At 65.4% G+C, this 19,481-nt stretch overlaps 7 protein-coding genes across 7 annotated transcripts; 4 read left to right on the top strand and 3 right to left on the bottom strand.

Moving 5' to 3' along the window:
• The first annotated feature begins 225 nt into the window (after positions 1-225).
• On the top strand, positions 226-803 carry EMIHUDRAFT_349311 (hypothetical protein). Its single transcript, XM_005794285.1, has 2 exons — positions 226-552; positions 588-803. Exon 1 carries the CDS (start codon positions 234-236, stop codon positions 453-455), a length of 222 nt encoding a protein of 73 aa, XP_005794342.1. The 5' UTR covers positions 226-233; the 3' UTR covers positions 456-552; positions 588-803.
• An 813-nt stretch (positions 804-1,616) lies between these two features.
• Positions 1,617-2,490, top strand: EMIHUDRAFT_431865 (hypothetical protein; the record flags this gene model as incomplete). Its single annotated transcript, XM_005794286.1, has 1 exon — positions 1,617-2,490. A coding segment is annotated over exon 1 (858 nt), but the record flags the coding sequence as incomplete, so codon positions are not given.
• A 1,163-nt stretch (positions 2,491-3,653) lies between these two features.
• On the bottom strand, positions 3,654-5,686 carry EMIHUDRAFT_431866 (hypothetical protein). Its single transcript, XM_005794287.1, has 6 exons — positions 5,133-5,686; positions 5,010-5,055; positions 4,823-4,941; positions 4,611-4,677; positions 4,423-4,537; positions 3,654-4,244 (listed from the first exon to the last, which is right to left on the bottom strand). Exons 1-6 carry the CDS (start codon positions 5,613-5,615, stop codon positions 3,743-3,745), a joined length of 1,332 nt encoding a protein of 443 aa, XP_005794344.1. The 5' UTR covers positions 5,616-5,686; the 3' UTR covers positions 3,654-3,742.
• Positions 5,687-9,553: 3,867 nt separating this feature from the next.
• On the top strand, positions 9,554-13,039 carry EMIHUDRAFT_95110 (hypothetical protein; the record flags this gene model as incomplete). The annotated part of the gene is made up of 7 exons (XM_005794288.1): positions 9,554-10,196; positions 11,195-11,250; positions 11,404-11,475; positions 11,696-11,845; positions 12,361-12,501; positions 12,591-12,743; positions 12,896-13,039. 7 exons carry the CDS (start codon positions 9,554-9,556, stop codon positions 13,037-13,039), a joined length of 1,359 nt encoding a protein of 452 aa, XP_005794345.1.
• A 162-nt stretch (positions 13,040-13,201) lies between these two features.
• Positions 13,202-15,652, bottom strand: EMIHUDRAFT_194512 (hypothetical protein; the record flags this gene model as incomplete). Its single annotated transcript, XM_005794289.1, has 7 exons — positions 13,202-13,243; positions 13,369-13,411; positions 13,489-13,613; positions 13,806-13,933; positions 14,279-14,360; positions 14,557-14,740; positions 14,964-15,652. 7 exons carry the CDS (start codon positions 15,650-15,652, stop codon positions 13,202-13,204), a joined length of 1,293 nt encoding a protein of 430 aa, XP_005794346.1.
• A 659-nt stretch (positions 15,653-16,311) lies between these two features.
• EMIHUDRAFT_61076 (hypothetical protein) lies at positions 16,312-17,169 on the top strand (the record flags this gene model as incomplete). Its single annotated transcript, XM_005794290.1, has 1 exon — positions 16,312-17,169. One exon carries the CDS (start codon positions 16,312-16,314, stop codon positions 17,167-17,169), a length of 858 nt encoding a protein of 285 aa, XP_005794347.1.
• Positions 17,170-18,184: 1,015 nt separating this feature from the next.
• EMIHUDRAFT_431867 (hypothetical protein) lies at positions 18,185-19,475 on the bottom strand. The gene is made up of 2 exons (XM_005794291.1): positions 18,787-19,475; positions 18,185-18,722 (listed from the first exon to the last, which is right to left on the bottom strand). Exons 1-2 carry the CDS (start codon positions 19,411-19,413, stop codon positions 18,564-18,566), a joined length of 786 nt encoding a protein of 261 aa, XP_005794348.1. The 5' UTR covers positions 19,414-19,475; the 3' UTR covers positions 18,185-18,563.
• Positions 19,476-19,481: the final 6 nt, after the last annotated feature.

Here is a 19,481-nt window from a genome sequence, read left to right on the forward strand (position 1 = left end):
GGTAACGGTCGCAACGTGGTTGGTCAATTGACACAGCGGCTAACTAACGGACGGTCATGACAGCTGCTGCGAACGACAGCAGCAACGACAGCAACAACGACAGCTGGCGACAGCGACGACAGCTGGCGACAGCTGGTTGGTCACTGCTGGCGGATCAGGCTAACTCATTAGAGTCTAGAAGAATAGAGTCTAGAAGAATAGAAACGGCTTAGAATCCCGCCGTTGCAACTGCCATGTCACGGCCGGTCGGCTGCAGCTCTCGCCTCGCTGGCGGCGCGGTCTGGTGCCGCGGCGCCCAGCTCTCCTGTGGGCTCGCGGCGGCTCGCCGCCGCGGTGCCGAACAATGTGATCAGTCTGGATTCGTCCCGGCGTGCCGCCGGTGCCGCTTCCTCGCCAATTTTTGGCTCGACCAGTTTGTCGACAAAACTGTGCCAGAGCCCCTGCTGCTCGACTGAGCGGCGGAGCCGGCCCGTCGCGGCCGAGAGGCGGTGCGCCGACACCGGGGCTACGGCTCGGGACCGTTTCCAGGCTCTCTCGAGCAACCTCAAATTTTGATGATTTCATGACCGCCACTTTGCTGCACACTTTGACCTCAACCTCGCGGCCCGCTGCGCGGCTCTCCGAGCGCGAGAGGTGGCGTCTGCGAGGTGGCGGCGAGCGCAGGCGGCGGCGGCGCGGCGGCGCGGCGGCGGATCGCGGCGCAGACAACGGCAGGAATCTGCGGCAGGCTGCTGCCTGCTGCTACAGCAGCTGCTGCTGCTGCTGCTGCTCCGCCGCTGCCGATTGTGGACACGATTCCCCCGATCACACCGCCCGCCCGCTCCGCCCCGCCCGCCCGCCTCTCCCCGCTTGCCCGCCCGCCCGCCCGCCCGCCCGCCCGCCCGCCCGCCCGACCACCCATTCCCATCACCATCTCACATACCTTCATATAGGCGCTCGAGACCTCCTCTCGCTGCCTACTCGCTGCCTCGAGGGAGGAGGGGAAGACGTAGGGTTGAGCTGGACTCGCCTTTCCTGAGGCCCCTCCCCGAAAGGGCAAGTATTAGCCACACGAAATCCGAGACCCCTCCCCACCACCCCAATCCCCCCACCCCCTTGCTCCCCTCCCCCCCTCGGGAGGGCCGAACTGAGGCGCCCGAGGGGACCCCGCAATTCCCTTCCCCCCTCGGAGGGCCGGACTGAGGCGTCGAGGGCCCCACTCTTTCCTTCGCATAGCGGCCACTCTTCGGATCGCTGGTCGAGCGACCCGGGGGATGCCCCGCGCGCCTGACCCAGGCGCGGAAACGAATCTGCGAGGCGTGGCCGCTCATGCGGCCCGATGGGGAGGAGGGGAAGACGTAGGGCGTGCTTGCGCGCCTTTCCGAGGCCCCTCCAACCCACCCGCGCTAGGTCTCGGGTTTGACGCATGGGGTCACTCCCGCGAAACCCGTGAACTAGCCGGGGCAGTCGGAGAAGGGGCAACTCCGTGCACTGACGGTCGGCCGTCAGAAAACACGCCTCCGTGGCTCGGGTTACACCAATCCTCGCTACCCAACGCGGCCAAAGGATATCCACCTCGAGAACCTGAGAAGAAATAGAAAGAAGGCCGCACATGGCTCATCTGGATCTGTGGCATTGGCATTCGGGCAGCGATGCATCGCGTCGCCCGCGTTTGGTCGCAGTCGCAGGCCTCATGGGCGCGGCCGGCCCGTATTCGTATTTTTCTGCGCCAGCCCGCGACCGCCACGGCCACACAAAGGGTGCCCCGCGAGTTCGCAGTGCCGGAGGTCGACGCCTTTGCGAAGGATGCGTTATTCGGCGAGTCACAGATAATTTCAACCAAGTTCTTGGGTCAAAGCGTGCTCGCGTCGCCACTGCACCCGACGTTTGGCGTGCGTATCGACGGCTGCCGCCTCGCAGAACTGATGCACGACCCGCCGGCCCTCGCCACAACTCTGCGCCAGCTGCTGCAGTCGCAAAAGATGGTCGTCTTCAGCGGCCAGTCTGAGCTCGAGCCGGAGGCGCACGTCGCCCTGTGCAAGCTCCTCGGCGGCAGCGCCGGTCTCGACGACACCTTCAGCAGCAACCACGCCGCCGGCCTCTCCGAGGAGGAGGGAGGCCACTGGCCTGGCGACGGCGGCGGCGGCGGCCTGGCGCTGCGGCCGACGGCAAACGCGTACGAAGCCCTGCCGCCCGCCGTCTGGCCGATCTCGAACCAGCCCGATCGGGGCACCGTCAACGCCGGCGACGGCGGCTTCCACTGCGACGGCGCCTGGTTCGGCGACCACTTTCGGTACATGTCGTTTTTGTGCCGCAGCCAGCTTTCTCACGGAGGAGGGCACACCTTCTTCGCCTCGAGCGAGGCGCTGCTGCGGGCGCTGGGGCCGGAGGAGCGGCACTTCCTCGCGGGGGTGCTCGTCGAGTACACGGACCGGATGGTCTACCCCGGCGGCAACTCCATCAACCCGTCGGGCGGCAGACCGACCGTGATTCCTCTCGTCAGCGAGTCCGGGACTGGCGCCGACCGCCAGCTCGCAATCTCCGCCTTCCTCGACCCAAAGTACTGGCGGCGGGTCTACCTCTGCGACGCGGCGCGCGAGTCGAGCCCCGAGGCGCGGCGGCGCCTCTTCGCGCAGCCCTTCTGGCGCCAAATCGTCGGTGATGACTCGGCTGGCCGGCGGGGGGGCGAGAGTGCAGAGGCCATGTCGGCCGGGGCGGTGCAGGAGCTGGCGTGGGCGGAGGGGGCGGACATCCTCGAGGGCATCAACGTGCGGCTCGGGCCGGAGGCGCGGACGCATCTCGGCTGTGCCTCGGCTGTCCCTCGGCTGTATCTCACCCCCGAGCGGTGCCACCACAGGGCGTCGGTCGGCCCGACTCTGCACACAAGTCGCTCACGCTGAGCATGCAGTGGCGGGAGGGCGACCTCGGCTTCTACTGCAACCGCACGCTCCTGCACCGCGCCTCGGCGGGCGCACGCAGCGGCGCGGGAGCCGTTCCCTCTTCTGTGTGATCCGCCTCCCCTCTCGACACCAGGCGAGCACGCAGCGGCGAGAGAGCCACGGCGAGCCGGAGCTGCGCCTCATGCACCGCATCTCCATCAAGGGGGGAGGCACGCCGCCCTTCTACATGGCGCAACGTCGCGGAACAAGTCGCCTTGGCGCCGGTGCACCGCTCACCGCGTGTTGCGGCGTGACTTGTAGGCGCCGCCGCCGCGCCACGGACACGTCCACGCGGAGTGACGTTTCTTCTCTCTCCTCCATCCATCCGCGCCTACTCCTCTCCCTCCCACGCTGTCGCGGCCGCCGCGCGCGGGGGAGGGGCTGGCCGAGGGGCGGGCCGGGAGAGCAGTCTCGGCCAGTCTCGGCTCCTGCGGCGCAAGCGCCGGAGGCATGTCTTGAGAGTGATCGAGCTGGGGCGGGGCCGCCCGTCGAGGCAGGGGAGGGGTCTATTTAGGTCGAGGAAAAGGGACGTTGTTGCTAGTACCGTAGTGGCGCGGTTCGCATGCTCACGTGTCGGAGACTCATTATTTGCCCAGGCGTAGTACAGTGTCGTCTCTTGGCAGCGCGGTATTGGTGTAGTGACTTGTGAGTTATGTGTGTGTGTGTGTGTCGCCCAGTCGCCAGTGGGCCCGTCGTCGCGGTGCTTGTCTCATGTCTGGGAAATGCATGCGCACATGAGAGTAGAGATACATATTGTGATACACGACAACAATTCATATTCGATCGCGGGACCGCGCGGCCACGGGGACGAGTCATGAGAGATCTCAACCGCTGTGCGACTTTCCCAGCAGGCTACTCGCCGCCGCCACCGTCGCAGCTCCTCCCCCACCCGGGTGCACGCCCGCCGGCGCCATGCGGACGGCCTCCGCATGCGGCGAAGGCTGCGCCGACGGCAGCGAGCAGCTCGAGGTGTCCAAAGGGACGCGCGCCCTCAGCTGCGAGACGACGGCCCACTCGACGCGGAAAGCGCACCACTGCGCGCGCCGCAGCAGCTCGACGCAGCCGAGGAGGAGCACGACGTGCTGCTGCAGGATGCGCTGGTCGGGCGAGATGTAGACCGCCCAGCCCGCGCGTGCCACCGTGTTTGCGAGCGCGCCGACCTGGAACGAGCGGCGCGGGAAGAGGCGGCCATCGAGCGGGTCGGCCACTGCCGTCTCGCCCAAATATTGCGAGACTCCGAGGGCACGCGCGCCGACGGGGAAGCCCCAGTCCATGTAGAGGTCCCACCACGAGCAGTAGAGCGTCGAGATGACGGACATGGCGAGCCTAACGTCGTGGCCGGTATGACTGGGGCCGGGAGCACGGCATCGTGCAGTGTATCGAAGCAGCGCATCAACATCGAGTGAACATGCCGCCGAATGCGGCCGAGCACAGCGGAGTGCGTGCCGGCTCGAGTGCCAGTTCGAGTACACGGGGGTGTCTTGCGCATTCTAGCACGGCGAGCCAAGCGACGAAGACGCCGTCGCACTTGAAGAGGTCGGAGTCGGAGAGCAAGGAGAGCGCGACGACAGAGATGGCGCACCCGTACTTGAGCGAGTTGAAGACGTGCCTCACCTCGCCTACTCTCGGGCCGTCTCTCGGCTCGCACCCGCACCCGCAGCGGAGAGGCCGACGTGCTCCCGAGCGGCTCGCCTCCCAGGGCGAGCTGGCGCTGGCACTGCGCGAGTCGGAAGGCGAAGGGGCCGAGCGAGAGGAGCACCTGCGGGGAAGGCAGGCACACTCCTCCACACACGTCCAAGACAGGAGCCGCGCGGCACCGAAAGCGCAAGGCCCGGCGCGCGTGGGTGAGGTGTGTGCGTGTGCGCGTGCGTGTGTGTGTGTGTGCGTGTGCAAGTAAGCGCCACCTTGCACGCAAAGTAGAGCCTCGACCCCTCGTTTGTGCACGTGTCTGACATGCCGACGGCGCGCGCTCTCTCTTCGTCGTACTCTATCTCGTACGCCTCGCCGGTGGCATAGAGGCAGCCTATGGCACGCATCGTGGACGTGTCGCGGACACACGCTGGGTCGCGAACGCCGGTGGCGCGGGGCGGCCGGTGCGCAGCAGGTCGAGGAAGAGCTTCGGCATGGAGCAGAGGACCTGATCACGGCTCGGAGCCGTGTGAGCGGGCGCAGCTCACAGGTCGAGGCCGAGCCGTGGCGTCGAGCGGAGCGCACGTCGGTGAGGATGGTGTCGGACAGCTCCGGCACGAGGAAGGGAGAGAGGAAGGTGCCTCGCGCCAACGAGCGGCAGAGCGCCGCGCGCTGCCTCGCGTCCCTCCACTCGGGCATCCAGTCAAACGGGAAGATCAGGAAGAGGAGCGAGGTGCCGGCGGCTATTGCGGGCCACGCGTGCTTGTATGGCGTGAGGTGGTCTGTGAGCGAGAGCACGTACAGCGCGAAGCAGCCAAAGACAAAGGACATGGCGAGGAATGAGAGGGTGACGATGGAGTGGTAGTTGTGCTGCTGTGGTACGCCCAGCACCGAGCGGTAGTCGACGTCGTGCCGCTTCCAGAGGAAGAGCACGATACCGTAGCACGAGCAGAAGAAGCAGATCAGGAACAGGCCGCGAAAGAGCGGGTAGTATCCGAGCGCAAACTCGTACATCGGACCGCCCTGCCGCTGCGCCGCCGCCATCAGCACGGCCGACATTAAGAACATCTGGAGCCCAAAGCCCGTCTGGAGGCCGAGCGAGAAGAAGCGCACCTTGATCTCATCGACAGACACGAGCCGCGGCCGCTCGTGTCCCACAGTGTCGAGAATCTTGCGCGGCACAACGTGCAAGTCGACGCTGCTTGCGCTCGGCTCCACACCGACAAGGCCACGCAGCGACGGGCTCGGCTGGTCAGGGAGGTCCGGTGTCGAGAAGAGCAGCGGCCGACGGTCTGCTGGCCCCAGCATCCGGCTAAATCACAAAATGCGCGGCTCGACCAAAAAGAAATTTACCACGTTAAGCAAAAAAAGAACTCAAGTTGCGAGAAGCGGCGAGAGACTGCGAAAAGAGATACAAAGAGGCAGACTCCCCAGGGTGGCGACGGCTAGCGCACCACACTCCTCTCCTTAAAATCCCTGTGTGGTGGCGGCGTGCCGTTCTCCCATCCCTCCCTTGGGTTGTGTGTTTTCTTTCTTTCTTTCTACTCAAGTTGCATGGCATGACGCTGGGCAGGAAGGCTCCCCACTCCCGTTCCCCTGTGTCCCTGATCGTCCTTCCAAGATCCTGCTCGTGCAGGTGGGGACCCTGTCCTTCTCCCATCCCTCGTTTGATTTGTCTGTTTTCTTTCTTTTTTACTGCTAAGATTTGGGCGAGGGATAGGGGAGGAGGACAGGGTCCCCACCTGCACGAGCAGGATTTTGGAAGGACGATCAGGGGCAACAGGTGGGGCTCTCCTGCTCCTGACAAGGATGACACGACAGGCCCGCAGCGCGGTCGGCACGGTCTGAGGGAGGGTGTAGAGGATGTAGAGTGTAGGAGCGCTGTAGAGCTGTAGAGATGTAGAGCGCTCTGGAGCGCTGTAGAGCTGTAGAGCTCTACATCCGCCGCGTGACGATGCGCCTGCGTTGTAGAGCGATGTAGAGCGCGATTTTGCTGTAGAGTTTGTTGTAGAGGCTCTACAGCCAAACCGCCGGGAAGGCAGTGACTCAAAGAGGTCGAGTCGCACTACCGTAAGGTACCGAACTTAAGGTAAGGTAGCTTGAGTTAGGGAGCCCTTTTCCTTTTACGGAACTCCTGTTTTAAGGTACCTAACTCCTGCTACCCCCCTTTGGGTCCCGCGGGACCGGCACAGGGGCCACGGGGCCCGCACACCATTTGGAGGAATGGCTCCCTCTTAGGTTAGGACCTAGGAGCCCCTAGGAGCTGGAGTAGGAGTGCCTACGTTACTAGATGCCTTATTCTTCTTCTTCTTCCCCCCCCCCCCCCCCCCCTCCTCCTCCTCCTCACTCGCCACACCCTCGTCGTACCAGCGAGGGCCGAGGGGGCCCGTCGCCGGTACCAAAAAAGAAATCCCCGGTACCTAACTGCTGCTACCCCGTACCTTAAGTTCGGTACCTTGCGGTAATGGGGTGTCTCCGAGCTTACTGGAGCTCTGATTGACGGCCCTGACTATCCCTGACACACAGAGCGTCACTCTGACGGCACACAACACCCTATAACTGCGTCATGACCAGCCTGCCATGCGTCGCCGGTGCCGCATTCGTCGCAGTGCTTCTGGGAGATTTTTAGCAATACCAAACAACTCTAACACTCACACGTAATTTGGGGCCTGGAGCCCTGTTCACGCGCGCGCGAGACGTGCAGACAGGGTTGCCAGGTGAGCTTCTGTAGCAGGCGGTGGACTGTCGGCTGCGAGGACGGTCGCATTTGCGCGAGGCGAGGCGAGCATTGCTGCGCGTTGCATGCGCCATGACTCGCGCCAGCGCGTGCGGGAGCTCCTGGCTGAGCGTTGAGTCCAGGCGAGTTGCGCTGGCCACTATCGCTACGCCGAGCCGAGCTGACGCGCCGAGGCGCCGGCCAGTCGCAGCCGTGAGGCATGCCACAGCAGCAGAGGCACCTGCCACCCATTGGGCGGGCAGACAGAAGGCCAGGGCAGCACTGGCAAGTGCAACGCGCCTCATGTCGGAGAGCGACCGTGCCTCGTTCGCCGCTTATGATGTACTCGTTTAGTGTGGGTAAACGAAAAGTAGCGTATACGCTACTATGAATGAAGAAGCCGAAAAAAGGCGGCGGATTCAGTCCGCCCGAGCCAGCCAGCTGCCGGCTCGCACGGCAGCCTCTTCCTCTCGACCAGCCTCAACTTCCGTACAGTCAACATTTTGTCGCTGCGTGCTCGTGGTGAGCTGTGGCGGCGGTCGAAGTTCGCCCAGATTCGGTGACGAGCGCCAGACGATAGTAGTGTCTCTGTTCGCCCTGTGCATGTCAGGCCAGGCTGCAGCAGGGCACTACCATCGTGCTGCCCTGTTGCAGCCTGACTTTGCCCACTGTGCACAGTCGCCAGAGCACCACCACCGCCCGGCATCGTGTCACGGCGAGCTCCTTCTGCGCCCGCTCGCGAGGCTCTCGCGCTGGCACACTTTGGCCATCTGCCTGGGGTGTCGACGGGCCCCCGGGGGCGACGGGGGTGCTCTCCGGCCGCGGCGGCCGAAAACGGGGGTCTCCAATAAGGTCCAATAATGAAGTGATCCACTTGATCCAAGGGTGCCATTGTGCTCTACTACAAAAGTTGTGTAAGATGCCCAAGTCTCAGACGCTGGATCCTTAGCGGAGCTGAGTTCTGACGGTGTGAACACGAGCAACCGGAGTGACGACCGGGACCGGGCCGCACGCCGGGAGTGCCCCGACTAGCAGTGGCGGGCGCGGACGAGCGAATGAGAGGTCGCTATCTGTGGGAGATGTGTTATTAGAGACTAGGGCTGCCTATCTCTCACTGAAAGGGACCTCTCATTCGCTCGTCCGCACCCGTCACAGCTCACGGAGTGCTCCGCGTGCCGCACCGGCCGCCGCCGGCCGCCGGCCGCTCACGGTAACGGAACAGTCTTACTACTCCGCAACGTTGAGCTGGATCAAACTGAATAGTGCTCCTGAAAGCCCTCTCTATGGGCTCTGCCACACAGTAGCAGCGCACGACTAGCCGCTGTTGTGGCTGTATTTGTAGCCATTTTTAGGCTTCAACTGGTCCCAAAATAGTAGCAACACCTCATGAAAATCAGTCAAAAAAGCCCGAAAAAATCGGCGCCTGCGGCGGGCTTCCTGGGGCTGCGCCCCAGACCCCCTTGACTGGGGGGACCCCCCGCGAGAGCACCCCCGTCGCCCCCGGGGGCCCGTCGACTCCCCAGGGCCATCTGCTGCTCGCGTTCGGCGAGCTCTTCTCCGCACTCCTGCCACGGTGCCGTCACCACACACCTTCTGGCCGGCCTGAGCCGCGCGGGGTCGCCGGCGGGGGCAACGCGTCGACCTCTCTCTCTGGTGCACCACGGGCCGCAACGGCCTGCGAGCAGCGTGCGCGACAGCGCGAGGAGGCAGTGTGCCGGCACAGTCGAGCCGGAGCATCGGGTTCTTGATGCTTGTGGGGTCAAGTCTGACCTTATGCGGCCTAATATACAACAATAATGCTATGCTCTCACCCAGCCTTTTGAGATATGGTCCCTCAAAGTCGAGTTTTCGTTTACTGGTGACCATAGTAGCGTCTGTCTTGTTTGCGTTTCTTCCAACGAAACACTTTAAAGTCTCGACAATCACTAAGCTGCTTATGTGGCACCGCAGAGGCTCCCTTGGGGATGCCTGAGGCCACCCCAACCACTCACGAAGCCGTACGTGGACGAATTCAAATCTACTTTTTTCGTTTACCTACACTAAGCGAGTAGAGTTTGTTGTAGAGATTTCACGTTGTAGAGAGCGCCGGGAGGGGGAAGCGCTGCGGGCTAGTGTGAGCGCTGGCCGATTTCAGGCCGATCGTGCAGGCGGATCGATGTTCGCTGCCGCTGTGAGGCGCCGGCGCGCTTTGACGCTGTGAGGCACCGGCGCGCTTTGAGGACTTTTCCCTTTTTTGTCTCTTCCGGTTCAGACGCCGTCTGGGGCAGTCTGTCGCCCTGTCGCTCCGGTTATGGAACACGAGTCGCTCCGATTGCGCGCTGCTGTGGTGTATGCTCTAACTCTCGCAGCTCAGCCTGCCTGTGGGCAGCAGTTGGGTTCCACGTTCCAGCGCCGATTCATCCTCGGCCGCGGCGCCTGCGCCACGCCAGGCGGCGGCCAGGGCTCCTACTCGGAAGTTTGGGAGCTGTCGCACGAGCGGTGTGCAGAGGCGTGCTTGAACGACCGCGAGTGCGTCGCGTACGAGTACTCGACGACGAAACGGTACAAACTGTGCGAGAAGCACAAAGAGGTCCCTTCGCACTCAGTGCCAGTCGACAACAGCGCGTGCTTTGTCCTCGAGAGCGCGCTCAGCCTAAGAACCTTCAAACCCTTTCGGGGCGGGGACGCGAGGTATCGTGGAGCAGTCTCAGCGGCCGGCCCGCTAGGATGGCCTCCTCCCCCGCCGGCGATCGTCGTCCCTCCGCGGGCGTGCGGCTCGCCGTCGTCGATGCCGTCGTCGATGCCATCGTCGAGCAGCGGCGGCGATGGGTTTGCCGGGTGCGACTTGCGGCTCGTTCAGTGGGACGGCCTCAGCGTAGAGTCAGTCAACCTGGACGGCGCGGACCTCTCGGGCGGCAGCTTCACCCGCGCGCAGTTCTTCCGCTCCACGCTCCGTCAGGCGGGGACCACCCGAGACCACCCACGAGACCACACGATATCACACGAGATCACACGAGACCACACACGAGACCACACGATATCACTCGAGACCACACGATATCACTCGAGATCACACGAGACCCCACCTGAGACCCAGCCGAGATCCCACCCGAGGTCACCCGAGAGATACGCCGAGATCACGCGTCCGTCCCTGACTTCGATCTCTCCCAGGCGGTGGCCGTGTCGGCCACCTTCGAGCGTGCCGGCCTCGAGTTTACCGACTGGAGACAGGGGCTCCTCATGGACAGCAGCCTGCGCGCGGCCGAGATGTCCGCCGCAAGCCTCGACGGCGCCACAGCCTCTTGTTCTGTGCCTGAGCAGAGGAGGGGGAGTAGTATTAATTAATCATCGATCGTCACTAGGCGCCAGCCTCTTGTTCTGTGACCTGAAGGACATACAGGCTCGCAACACTCGCCATAGCGCTCGCCATAGCGAAACTCCTCTCGCACCCGGGGCTCCTTTTCAGCTGTGACGGTGTCCGCTCAGTGCGTGCGCCTCACCCCCTTTCTTCACATCAGGCGGACGAGGCATCGCTCAACGGCGCCCCCCCCACCCCCCTTTTGTGTGGCGCTGCACGAGACGGGCCGGCACTGCTCATCGCTGTGGCTGTGTGAAGTACAGGCGCGATCCTCCGCGACAGCGTTTTCGATGGCGCAGGTGTAGTACGGTAGTAGTAGCAGCAGTACGGTAGTAGCAGCAGCAGAGCTAGTGAGCAGCAGTACGGTGCACGTGACGTCTGATGGTCGTCTCTTCTCCAACGGCGCAGACCTGCGCTCGGCACAGCTGCGCTCGGCGACTTTCCGGCGCGGCTCCGCCGTCGGCGCCAGCTTCCGCTACTCCGACCTCCGAGGCGTGCAGCCTAGCGCCTCTCTCGCGGGAAGTCTCGCGGGCTGCTCAAATCCCCTCCCGGCACGCCCGCCCCGACCCTTCTCCACAAGCCCCTCTCCCGCAGGCGCGACTTTCGTCCGCACGAACCTCTCGCGCGCGACTTTCCGAGGAGCGAATTTGGTGCGTCGGCCACGTGCGCGCAGACGCGTTCTAGTGTGCGCGCCTCTCGCGTGCGCGGAAGCGCGAGGGGACGACACACGCCACATTGAGTTGACAGGCTTGACTCTCCCCCGGCTTGACTCTCGCCCCCCAACCGCCCGCCACCCACCGCAGGAGGGGGCCGACTTCACTCTGGCCAGAGGAACGACGCCCTCGACCTTCGACATGGCGCGAGGGCACTTCAAGGTGCGGGGAGTACGGACCATCGTATTCCGACGAGCACTCGAGAGGGGCCACAGACTCAGCTGTCTCTGCCTGTATCCGTAAGAGCCCTCGTGTTCACGCGGTGCTCCGAGTCCACTGCACGCCACGCGGGACCGTGTTGGTGTTCCCGCCCCTAGTTCCCGCCCCTATAGTCCCGCTCAGCCGTCAGCCCTCGGTGTGACCCCGGGGGTTCATGGCGTAGGCGCCCGACCCCGCCGCGAGCCAAGTCAAGGCGGGTTGTGCGGCGCTGCCGGCCTTCGGCGCCTCGTACCCCGGCTGTGACCTGCGGGCGAGAAGCTGGGACGGCGTCAACCTCGAGCAGGCGCGAGATCGCCCCGAGAGGCCACCCGGGGTCACGGCCGCCACCCTCTCGAGCGCAGGCGAGAGCCTCGATGGGGGCGGAGATGCCTCTATATCTCGGCTCTGTCTCGGCGACATCTCGGCGACATCTCGGCTGCACCTCGTCGATGGCTTCGTCTCGTCGTCAGGCGAGCCTCGACGGTGCCGACGCCTCTCGCGCGAGCCTGGTGCTCGCCAAGCTGTCGCACGCCTCCCTGCTCCGAGCCTCTCTCGCCGAGGCGAAACCTGCAAACCGCACACACGCACGCACGCACACACGCACGCACGCACGGCACGCACGCACGGCACGGCACGCACGGCACGCACGGCACGCACGGCACGCACGGCACGCACGGCACGCACACTGGGTCTTGCACTCTGAATGCCGCTGGGCTCCTGTCTTTGTAGACGTAGACGTAGACGTGGAGTCGCGAGGGTTGCCCTTACCTTGCCCACCACCATGTGTGTGTGCGCCGAGAAGCGTGTGCCTGACCTGACCTGACCTGACCTGACCTGACCTGACCTTAGGCGGACCTCCGCGGCGCGAGCCTCAACTCCGCGCGCCTCGACGACGCGGACCTGACCAAGGCGGACCTGGTCGGCGCAGAGCTCACCGAGGCCTCCCTCCGCCGCGCAGACTTCCGCATGTCGCAGCTCGGCGCCGCAAAGGTGGGCTTCGTGCAGGCGGGAGGGGCCGGGACGGCGGCGGGGCGCTGTGGGGGCGGAGGGGCGGGGGGACGCCGTGCGCTGCTGAACAGGCGGAGGAGGCGGACTTTTCCGACGCGGTCGCGGAGAAGGCGCTCTTCGAGGGGGCGGCCGCGCCGCGCGCCCAGTTCGCTCGCGCGCGGCTGGCCGAGTCCCAGTTCAACGGGGCGAGGCTGGTCGGGGCGAGCTTCGCTAAGGCGGACCTGGTGGGCGCCCGAGCCATCGTCGCCTAGACTGCCCCTGCCGCTCGACAACCTCGCGACACCCTTCGAGACACACCGCCACTCGACAACACCTGTAGGCTGATAACCACGCGTGTCCGCGTCACTCACGGGAAGAGATCGACCCCTCGGGTCAGGTGGGCGCCTCGTTCAAGGACGCGGCCGTCGAAGGGGTCGACTTCACGGGCGCGCTCATGGATGTGGCCACCGACTTCACCGGCGCAATTGGAGTCGACAAAGTCGCCGCGTGGCCGGCCGGGTACAGCCCCCCGCTTGGGTAGCCCCAGCTAGGGATAGCCTGGGGCGAGGGCGCCACACGCTGCCGCACACGGCGCCTGGCGCGGGGACCCGCGCTGCGACGTCTCAGGTGGTCAGGACACACCCCTAGCATAATCACATCAACACTATAGCACATCACGGGTGCGAACTCTTCTCAGGAACTCTTATGACTTATCGGTCCAAAACATGATTTCGTATGCGCCCCCCTGGAGAGTGTGGGCGAGAGGTGTGCGCGTGTTCTTCTGGTTAGTCATATGGCCTTGATTCTACTCACGAGTTTCACACACGCACAATAAAGGCCACAACACCGAAGTTTCCGATTCAAAATCACCGCCTTGAAGACCGCCCGGCCTTGCCGCTCCTTCCCTTTGAGCCTCCGGCTCCGCCGCCGCTCTTTCCCTCCTGTCGTGCGCCAGCCGCAGCGGCCCCCCTTGAGCTCGACCCCTTCGACCGGCTCGTGGGCGGCCCCTCCTTGCGCATTTTCAAGGTCGCGGCCGGCCCCTTCTTGCGCGGCGGCGGCGCAACCTCCTCCTCGCTCTCCTCCTCGCTCTCCTCCTCGGCGCTACCGTCGCTCGCCTGGGACGCCAAGCGCGCGGAGAAGAAGTCGTCGCCGCCCTCCTCGCCCTCCTCTCCACTCTCCTCCTCGCCCTCCTCGCTCTCCTCCTCCTCCTCGCCCTCCTCCTCGCCCTCCTCCTCCTCCTCGCCCTCCTCCTCCTCCCCGCCCTCCGGCGCGCCCGCCTCTGGCAGCTCGGAAAGCATCTCGCCCACGTCCGCCTCCTCCTCGTCGTCGCCCGCGCCGCGCAGCCGCAGCGCGCGCACCTCCGCCGCCGTGCCAGCCTCGCTCGACAGGAGGCAGGCGGTCAGCCGCTGCTTGAGGTACACGCTGGCCACCGGGCCTGCGCCAGGAGGTCGCACCGAGGTCAGGGCGGGAGGACGGTCTCGTGCCGTGTGTCCGGAGCACCGCGTGAGGAAAGGGAGACGGGTCCAGCTAACCGCAGCCGAGAGCTGAATGCGTGCCCTCTCGAGTGCTACTCGGAATACGCGGGTCCGTGTCCCGGCATCTAGGAAGCGAGGCCAGTGCGCCGCTCGGCCGACCAGCGCCCGCCTGCCACAGGCGAGGGAGGTGAGCGATGGAGGGGAGGGGAGGCCACGGCGAGGTGACAAGGCGAGGTGACAAGGCGACGGTAAGGTCGAGGCGAGGCGGGAGGAGTTGGAGGGAGGCGGAGCGGCGGCCATCTCACCGCCGTAGCCCCAGTTGTACAGGCGCATCTTGCGGTCGAGTCCGGCGCACGCGAGCAGTGGCAGGGTCGGGTGGAGAGCGATCTCGCGGATCGAGCCCGCGTTTGCGCGGTACCTGCGTCAGGCGGGGTCCGCCCCAGGGCGAGGGCTAGGGTTAGCGGTGCTTGCGTTGCGGGGCCGTCCGCAGGAGGCGGTGGGGAGGCGAGGAGGAGGCGGTGGGGAGGCGAGGAGGAGCGCAGAGGAGGCGAGGGAGGGGAGGGGGTAGGAGTCGCCTCTCCACCGGCTTGAGGCTCATCCGAGCGTCGAGCCGCGCCAGGTGGCCGCTGACGCTGCCGGCGAAGACGTGGCGTCCGTCCGCAGAGACGGCGACGGCGGAGATGGCCTCCTCGCCCAAGGGTGCGACCACGCGCGCCACCGGCTTGCGCTGCGCCGACGTGTCGTACAGCCGCACCTCACCGCGCAGTCTACGGGAAGGTTCCTAGAAGGGTGAGGCTCCTGGAAGGGTCCTGAACGGTGCTAGAGGGTCCTCGTGTCGTACAGACGGGCCGTGACACCGCCTTGAGGTGGAGAGAGAGGAAGTCGTGCGGAGTGGTGTGGTGCTCTGGAGAAGTGTGACGGAGATGTGGTGTGGTGGGAGGGAGAATGGTGTGATGTGTGTAGACTGGTGGGGGAGGGGCTTGGTCGAACCGGCTCGCCACGAAGCCGTGGCCCGTCGCGAGGAGCCTCCCGCCCTCAGCAACCTTGAGGTCGGTGAGCCAGATGGGGACCGCGAGGTCGAGCTCGTCGTTGGGCAGATTCCGCGCGCGCCACACCGCCTTGCCCGCCTCGAGCGACCACACCGACGGGTCGGCGCCCTTCCCTCCGACAGCGACGCCCTCGCCGCCCGCAGCAGAACGGCACACCGCCGCCGCCTTTCCCGTCTCGATCGTGGCGAGCGGCTCGCCCTGCGGGCCGTGAGCCGCGCTGCCGTCGGGCCACACCCACACCCGCACGCGACCAGTCCGCTCGCCGGCGACGACGCGCGGAGCGGCTTCGCCGTGGGCAAAGAGCCCGGCGATGCCGTTGGGCCCGCCGCCGTGCGGCGCGACTCCCTTTCCGATCTCTTCGCCGGCTGCGAAGTCGACAGATGGAGGCGAGGCGTCCTCGCTCTCCTCGGCGATCGCCACCGTCGACGCAGACCGCCGCCAGAACCGCACCGTGCCGTCCTCGAGGCCGACACCCACATGCGTCTCCTCGGCGCCCGGGCCCCAGCAGGCGCGCGAGACGCCGCGTCCGCACGCCTGCTGGCCCCACCGACGGACGACGGACGACTCCGGCGCGAGTGATACCTCCTTGAGAAGCCCGGTGTCGTCCGCAGTCAGCGCGGTCAGCGGCATCGTGCCCAGCGAAACGAGAAATTTTTCTGTCCCTGCGCTTGGGTGACTTTTGCAATCCCTGGCGGCGTGCCGTCCTCCCATCCCTCCCTTGGGGTGTCTGTGTTCTTTCTTTCTTCTTTGGCTGACTGTTGACAGCAGGCCCAACGGGACAGGGATCAAGGGATCATCTTGCCAGAGCTACACAAGAGTTCCGGTGTGGGCAGGGGGTCCGAGCTAATCGCGCGTTTTTAATTTCTTTAGGTCGCCACGAACCAGGGTGGGGTCGGCGCTCCTTTTCAGAAGTCGGCGGGCAGTAACTCGAAATCTCCTCTATTGGACTGCAACTTCCACATTGCCACCAAAGGAGATCACCCCCTCCTCGAGTCTTCCATTGGCGCGCGCTACCCGAGTCGATGCCCACGCACCCCTCCCTGCACGAGTGGCACGGCGGACAGCGGGCCCTCGCCCCTCGCTCGCTTGCGAGCCGGGGCGCTGGCCCCGCCGCCCCGCCTCCGCCCCGGGAGGCAATGCAGGCGCTGCGGCTCGTTGACGTCGCCTCAAGCAGCTTTGCAGCAGGCTCCAACGCGGCGTGCTACGCCGGGAGGCAGGCCTCGACAGCGAGTGAGGCACAGAGGGACGTCTGCGTGTGTGCCTCTTTCTTCGAGCCGCGCCGGACAATGATGGAGCTGCGGGTCCTCAAGATCCTAGGCTCGGCGCCTCACCCGAACGTCGTCCGGCTGTACGGTTTCCACGTCGGGCTGCTGCCTTCGCAGTGCATCGCTGGCCATCCCGCCCGCTGCGACCTCTACGTCGGCACTGCAGCCGGCCCGGCCAGCAGCACCGTCCTGTGGCGCGTGCTCGAGCGGTGCGGTGCAGACCTCTACGAAAGGCTCCCGACCCTCCGCAGGGACTCCGGCGCGCAGCTTCCGGAGCCGCTCGTACTCGCGCTTCTGGAGCAGATTGCGTGCGCCCTCGCCCACCTGCATCAACACGGCATCAGTCACCGCGACATCAAGCTCGAGAATGTGCTGGTGGCGCCTTGTGGCAGCCTCAAATTGGCTGACTTTGACTTGGCGTCGGTCGACGCGGCCTGCACGGACACGGTGGGCACGCGCTCGTACGCCGCGCCGGAGGTGCTGGCTGCGAGCGAGCGCGCGCCGTACGCGCCAATGCCCGCTGACGTGTGGTCCTTTGGTTGCCTGGCCTTTGGGCTGGCCACATCGTTCTTCTTTGTGGACGAGGCGAGCGAGCGGGACTGGAGGTTCGCATTGGTCGCGCGCTGCCAGGCGGACGGGCGCAGCGCCCTTCGCGTCCTCTTCTCTGCGTACCGCCTTCCCTGCCCCTTCTCGCCCGAGCTCTGCTCGCTGCTCGACCAGTGCTTGCAAGTCACACCTGCGGCTCGGCCAAGCAGCGCGAGCGTGCACAATGCGCTGGAACAGCTGGTCGTGCGCAATTCGCGCGCCGCGCTGGTGCCGTCGGCGCCGCTCGCGCAGGAGCCGCAGGCTGTCTTCCAACTGTGCGTGCCGCCCTTGTCTTGAACGTGTACTCCCGACATCACGACCAGAGTCCGGACGACACCCGCGTCTTGTGGATATCTGGCATGGACTCGTGCTCTTGATTTCGTGTGTGTGACTGGCGTGCCCACTGTGAGTTGTGAGGCGTTGCTGGTGTGTTCTTGTATTGTGCGCGCCGCCACCGGCCTCCCTCGACGCACTCCCACTCGAGTGCGCCCCGTCCGCCCGTGCGCTGCGGGGGAGCATATGTGTTTGTGCACACCGTGCACGCGTGTTACCCCGTGCGTGCTAGTGTGTCCACTCCTGTCAGTGCGTGGTTTACTACGACCTCACCTGCCTCTTTCCCGCGAAATCGCAACCACGACCGCGCTGAACGCATCTCCCAATGCGACAGAGAGAGACTGTGCAACACACGGCCAGTGACCCGTGAGCGCCCAATCGCCGCGTGGCACCTCGAGCTTTTGTGGCCTTCCCCAGCCCACCACTACCTACCTCCAGGTAGGCTTGAGCTTTCCCAGCAGTCCGAAAAGAGGAACATCACCACTTCGGTAGAATGTTAGAATGTTCATGGTACGCACCAAGCCCGTTGGAGCGGCCGGGCACGGCCAGCCGACGCCGCGGTAGCCCACACCTCGCACGATCCATGCGCCACGAGCAGCGCTGGGTGTCAACTCGTGCCGTTTGCGGGGTCCATGTCGCTGTCGCTGTCGCTGCCGTGTCGGCACGCCAGCTCGTTATTGATTTTATCAAGCCGCGCTCTCCAGTCGGCGCTGAAATCCGGTGCAGGTTTCTGCGTGGGAATAAAGAGCGCGAGCAACGTCGCCCAGATCGTCAACGGCCTTGACGACGTCTCCGACTGCGGCTCGTCAGGGCTCGCGCTGGGCATTTTGGCGAACAAAAGAAATTATTCCGCCGAGGTTCTCGAGGTGGATATGGCCGCGTTGGGTAGCGAGGATTTAATGGAAAAATTTTAGGACAAAAAGTATGACGTCTCCGACTGCGGCTCGTCGAGCGCGCCAGGCATTTTGCGAACAAAAGAATTTTACCAGCGAACTCCCTCGCACGGACACTGGACACGGGACTGGCGCGCACTGGCACTAACACAGGTACACCACGCTCCACGCACCACGGGAGCCGCCTAAGCGACTCCTGCGAACAAAAGAAGCGTCGCCGGCTTTCTCTTTTCTACCCCTGGATCGTCCTTCCAAAATCCTGCTCGTGTCAATGCTCGTGCAGGTAGGGACCCTGTCCTCCCCCCATCCCTCGTCTGGAGCACTTGGAGGTTTGGTGTGTGTGTTTTCTTTCTTTCTTATCGGTGGCTCGGAGAGGAGCCGGCGAGGGAGCGCTGGCCAGGCCAAGCCGGCTGGCCTGGTACGAGTAGAGGGAGAGCGGGCGGCTGCGCCGGCACTGCGGGCGGATCAGGCGGCCTTGTTGCTCACGGCCACCGGCTTGCCCCCGAGGGCGAGGAAGAAGGCGTCCGCCGCCCTCGTCAGCGTGGGCGAGGCGGCGAGCAGCCGGTCGAGGTTCAGCGTAGGCGCAGCGTAGTTCTTCGTCAGCTTGCGGTGGTGCTCCAGGTGGCCGCCTGTTCACAGTTGCACCGCTGCGTCTCTTCTTCCCCGCCTCCCGCCGCTGCGCGAGACGGCCGCCGGTGCTGACAAAGACGGAGGGGAGCAGCGCGGCGGCGAGCGCCTCGAGGCGCGGCGTGTGTATCAGCAAGTTGTTCGCCGAGATGAGCGACACCGCCGCGTACAGCGCCAACGCGTCGGGGCGGCAGACGACGCAGCCAACCACGAACGGCAGCATGTAGGCGATGGCGTACTCGGTGAGCGAGACGGCGTTGGAGGCGCTTGGGACGACGTGCGTAGAGAACTGGTGGTGGAAGGAGTGCGCCCAGTACAGCGCCTTGGTGTGCATCAGCCGGTGCGCCGTGTAGTAGCCCGCCGCGTGCACGAGCACCAGTGCGACCGCCGCGACCGCCGATGAGGCGGGCGGCAGCGCGGGCCAGCAGAAGAACTCCTGTGCCACGTAGTAGACGGCGGGGCCGAGCAGAAAGTTGTTGCGGAGCGTTGCGGCCCACGCCTGCGCGTACAGGCTCGGCGACTTGCGAGCGAGGCCAATCGCGACGTCGAGGCAGAGGAGCTCGAGGACGAGCATCACGACCGTGGTGGACGCAGCCATCCGAACTCCGGCCGCCACGCCCAGGGGCACCGGCCACGCAGTGAGCGTCTGCAGCCAGGCTTGAACCGCCGAGTCGGCAGGGACGAGCATCTCCGGGCGCGGGCGGCGAGCAAGGGAGGGTGGGAGCTGTGAGGGTCCGGCCCACCTATACCCCGACT

This window comes from Emiliania huxleyi (genome assembly GCF_000372725.1).
Source record: "Emiliania huxleyi CCMP1516 unplaced genomic scaffold EMIHUscaffold_1, whole genome shotgun sequence".
In the NCBI taxonomy this organism is placed as follows: domain Eukaryota; phylum Haptophyta; order Isochrysidales; family Noelaerhabdaceae; genus Emiliania; species Emiliania huxleyi.

Excerpts from the sequence above, each read along its gene's own strand:
- EMIHUDRAFT_349311 (XM_005794285.1), top strand. The coding sequence starts at position 234 with ATGTCACGGCCGGTCGGCTGCAGCTCTCGCCTCGCTGGCGGCGCGGTC.
- EMIHUDRAFT_431866 (XM_005794287.1), bottom strand. The coding sequence starts at position 5,615 with ATGTTCTTAATGTCGGCCGTGCTGATGGCGGCGGCGCAGCGGCAGGGC. Across the intron at positions 4,678-4,822 it reads GGCTCTACTTTGCGTGCAAG|GTGCTCCTCTCGCTCGGCCC; the intron begins GTGGCGCTTACT and ends CCTTCCCCGCAG. Across the intron at positions 4,245-4,422 it reads GACGGCGTCTTCGTCGCTTG|GCTCGCCATGTCCGTCATCT; the intron begins GCTCGCCGTGCT and ends CCACGACGTTAG.
- EMIHUDRAFT_431867 (XM_005794291.1), bottom strand. The coding sequence starts at position 19,413 with ATGCTCGTCCCTGCCGACTCGGCGGTTCAAGCCTGGCTGCAGACGCTC. Across the intron at positions 18,723-18,786 it reads TCTTTGTCAGCACCGGCGGC|CACCTGGAGCACCACCGCAA; the intron begins CGTCTCGCGCAG and ends TGAACAGGCGGC.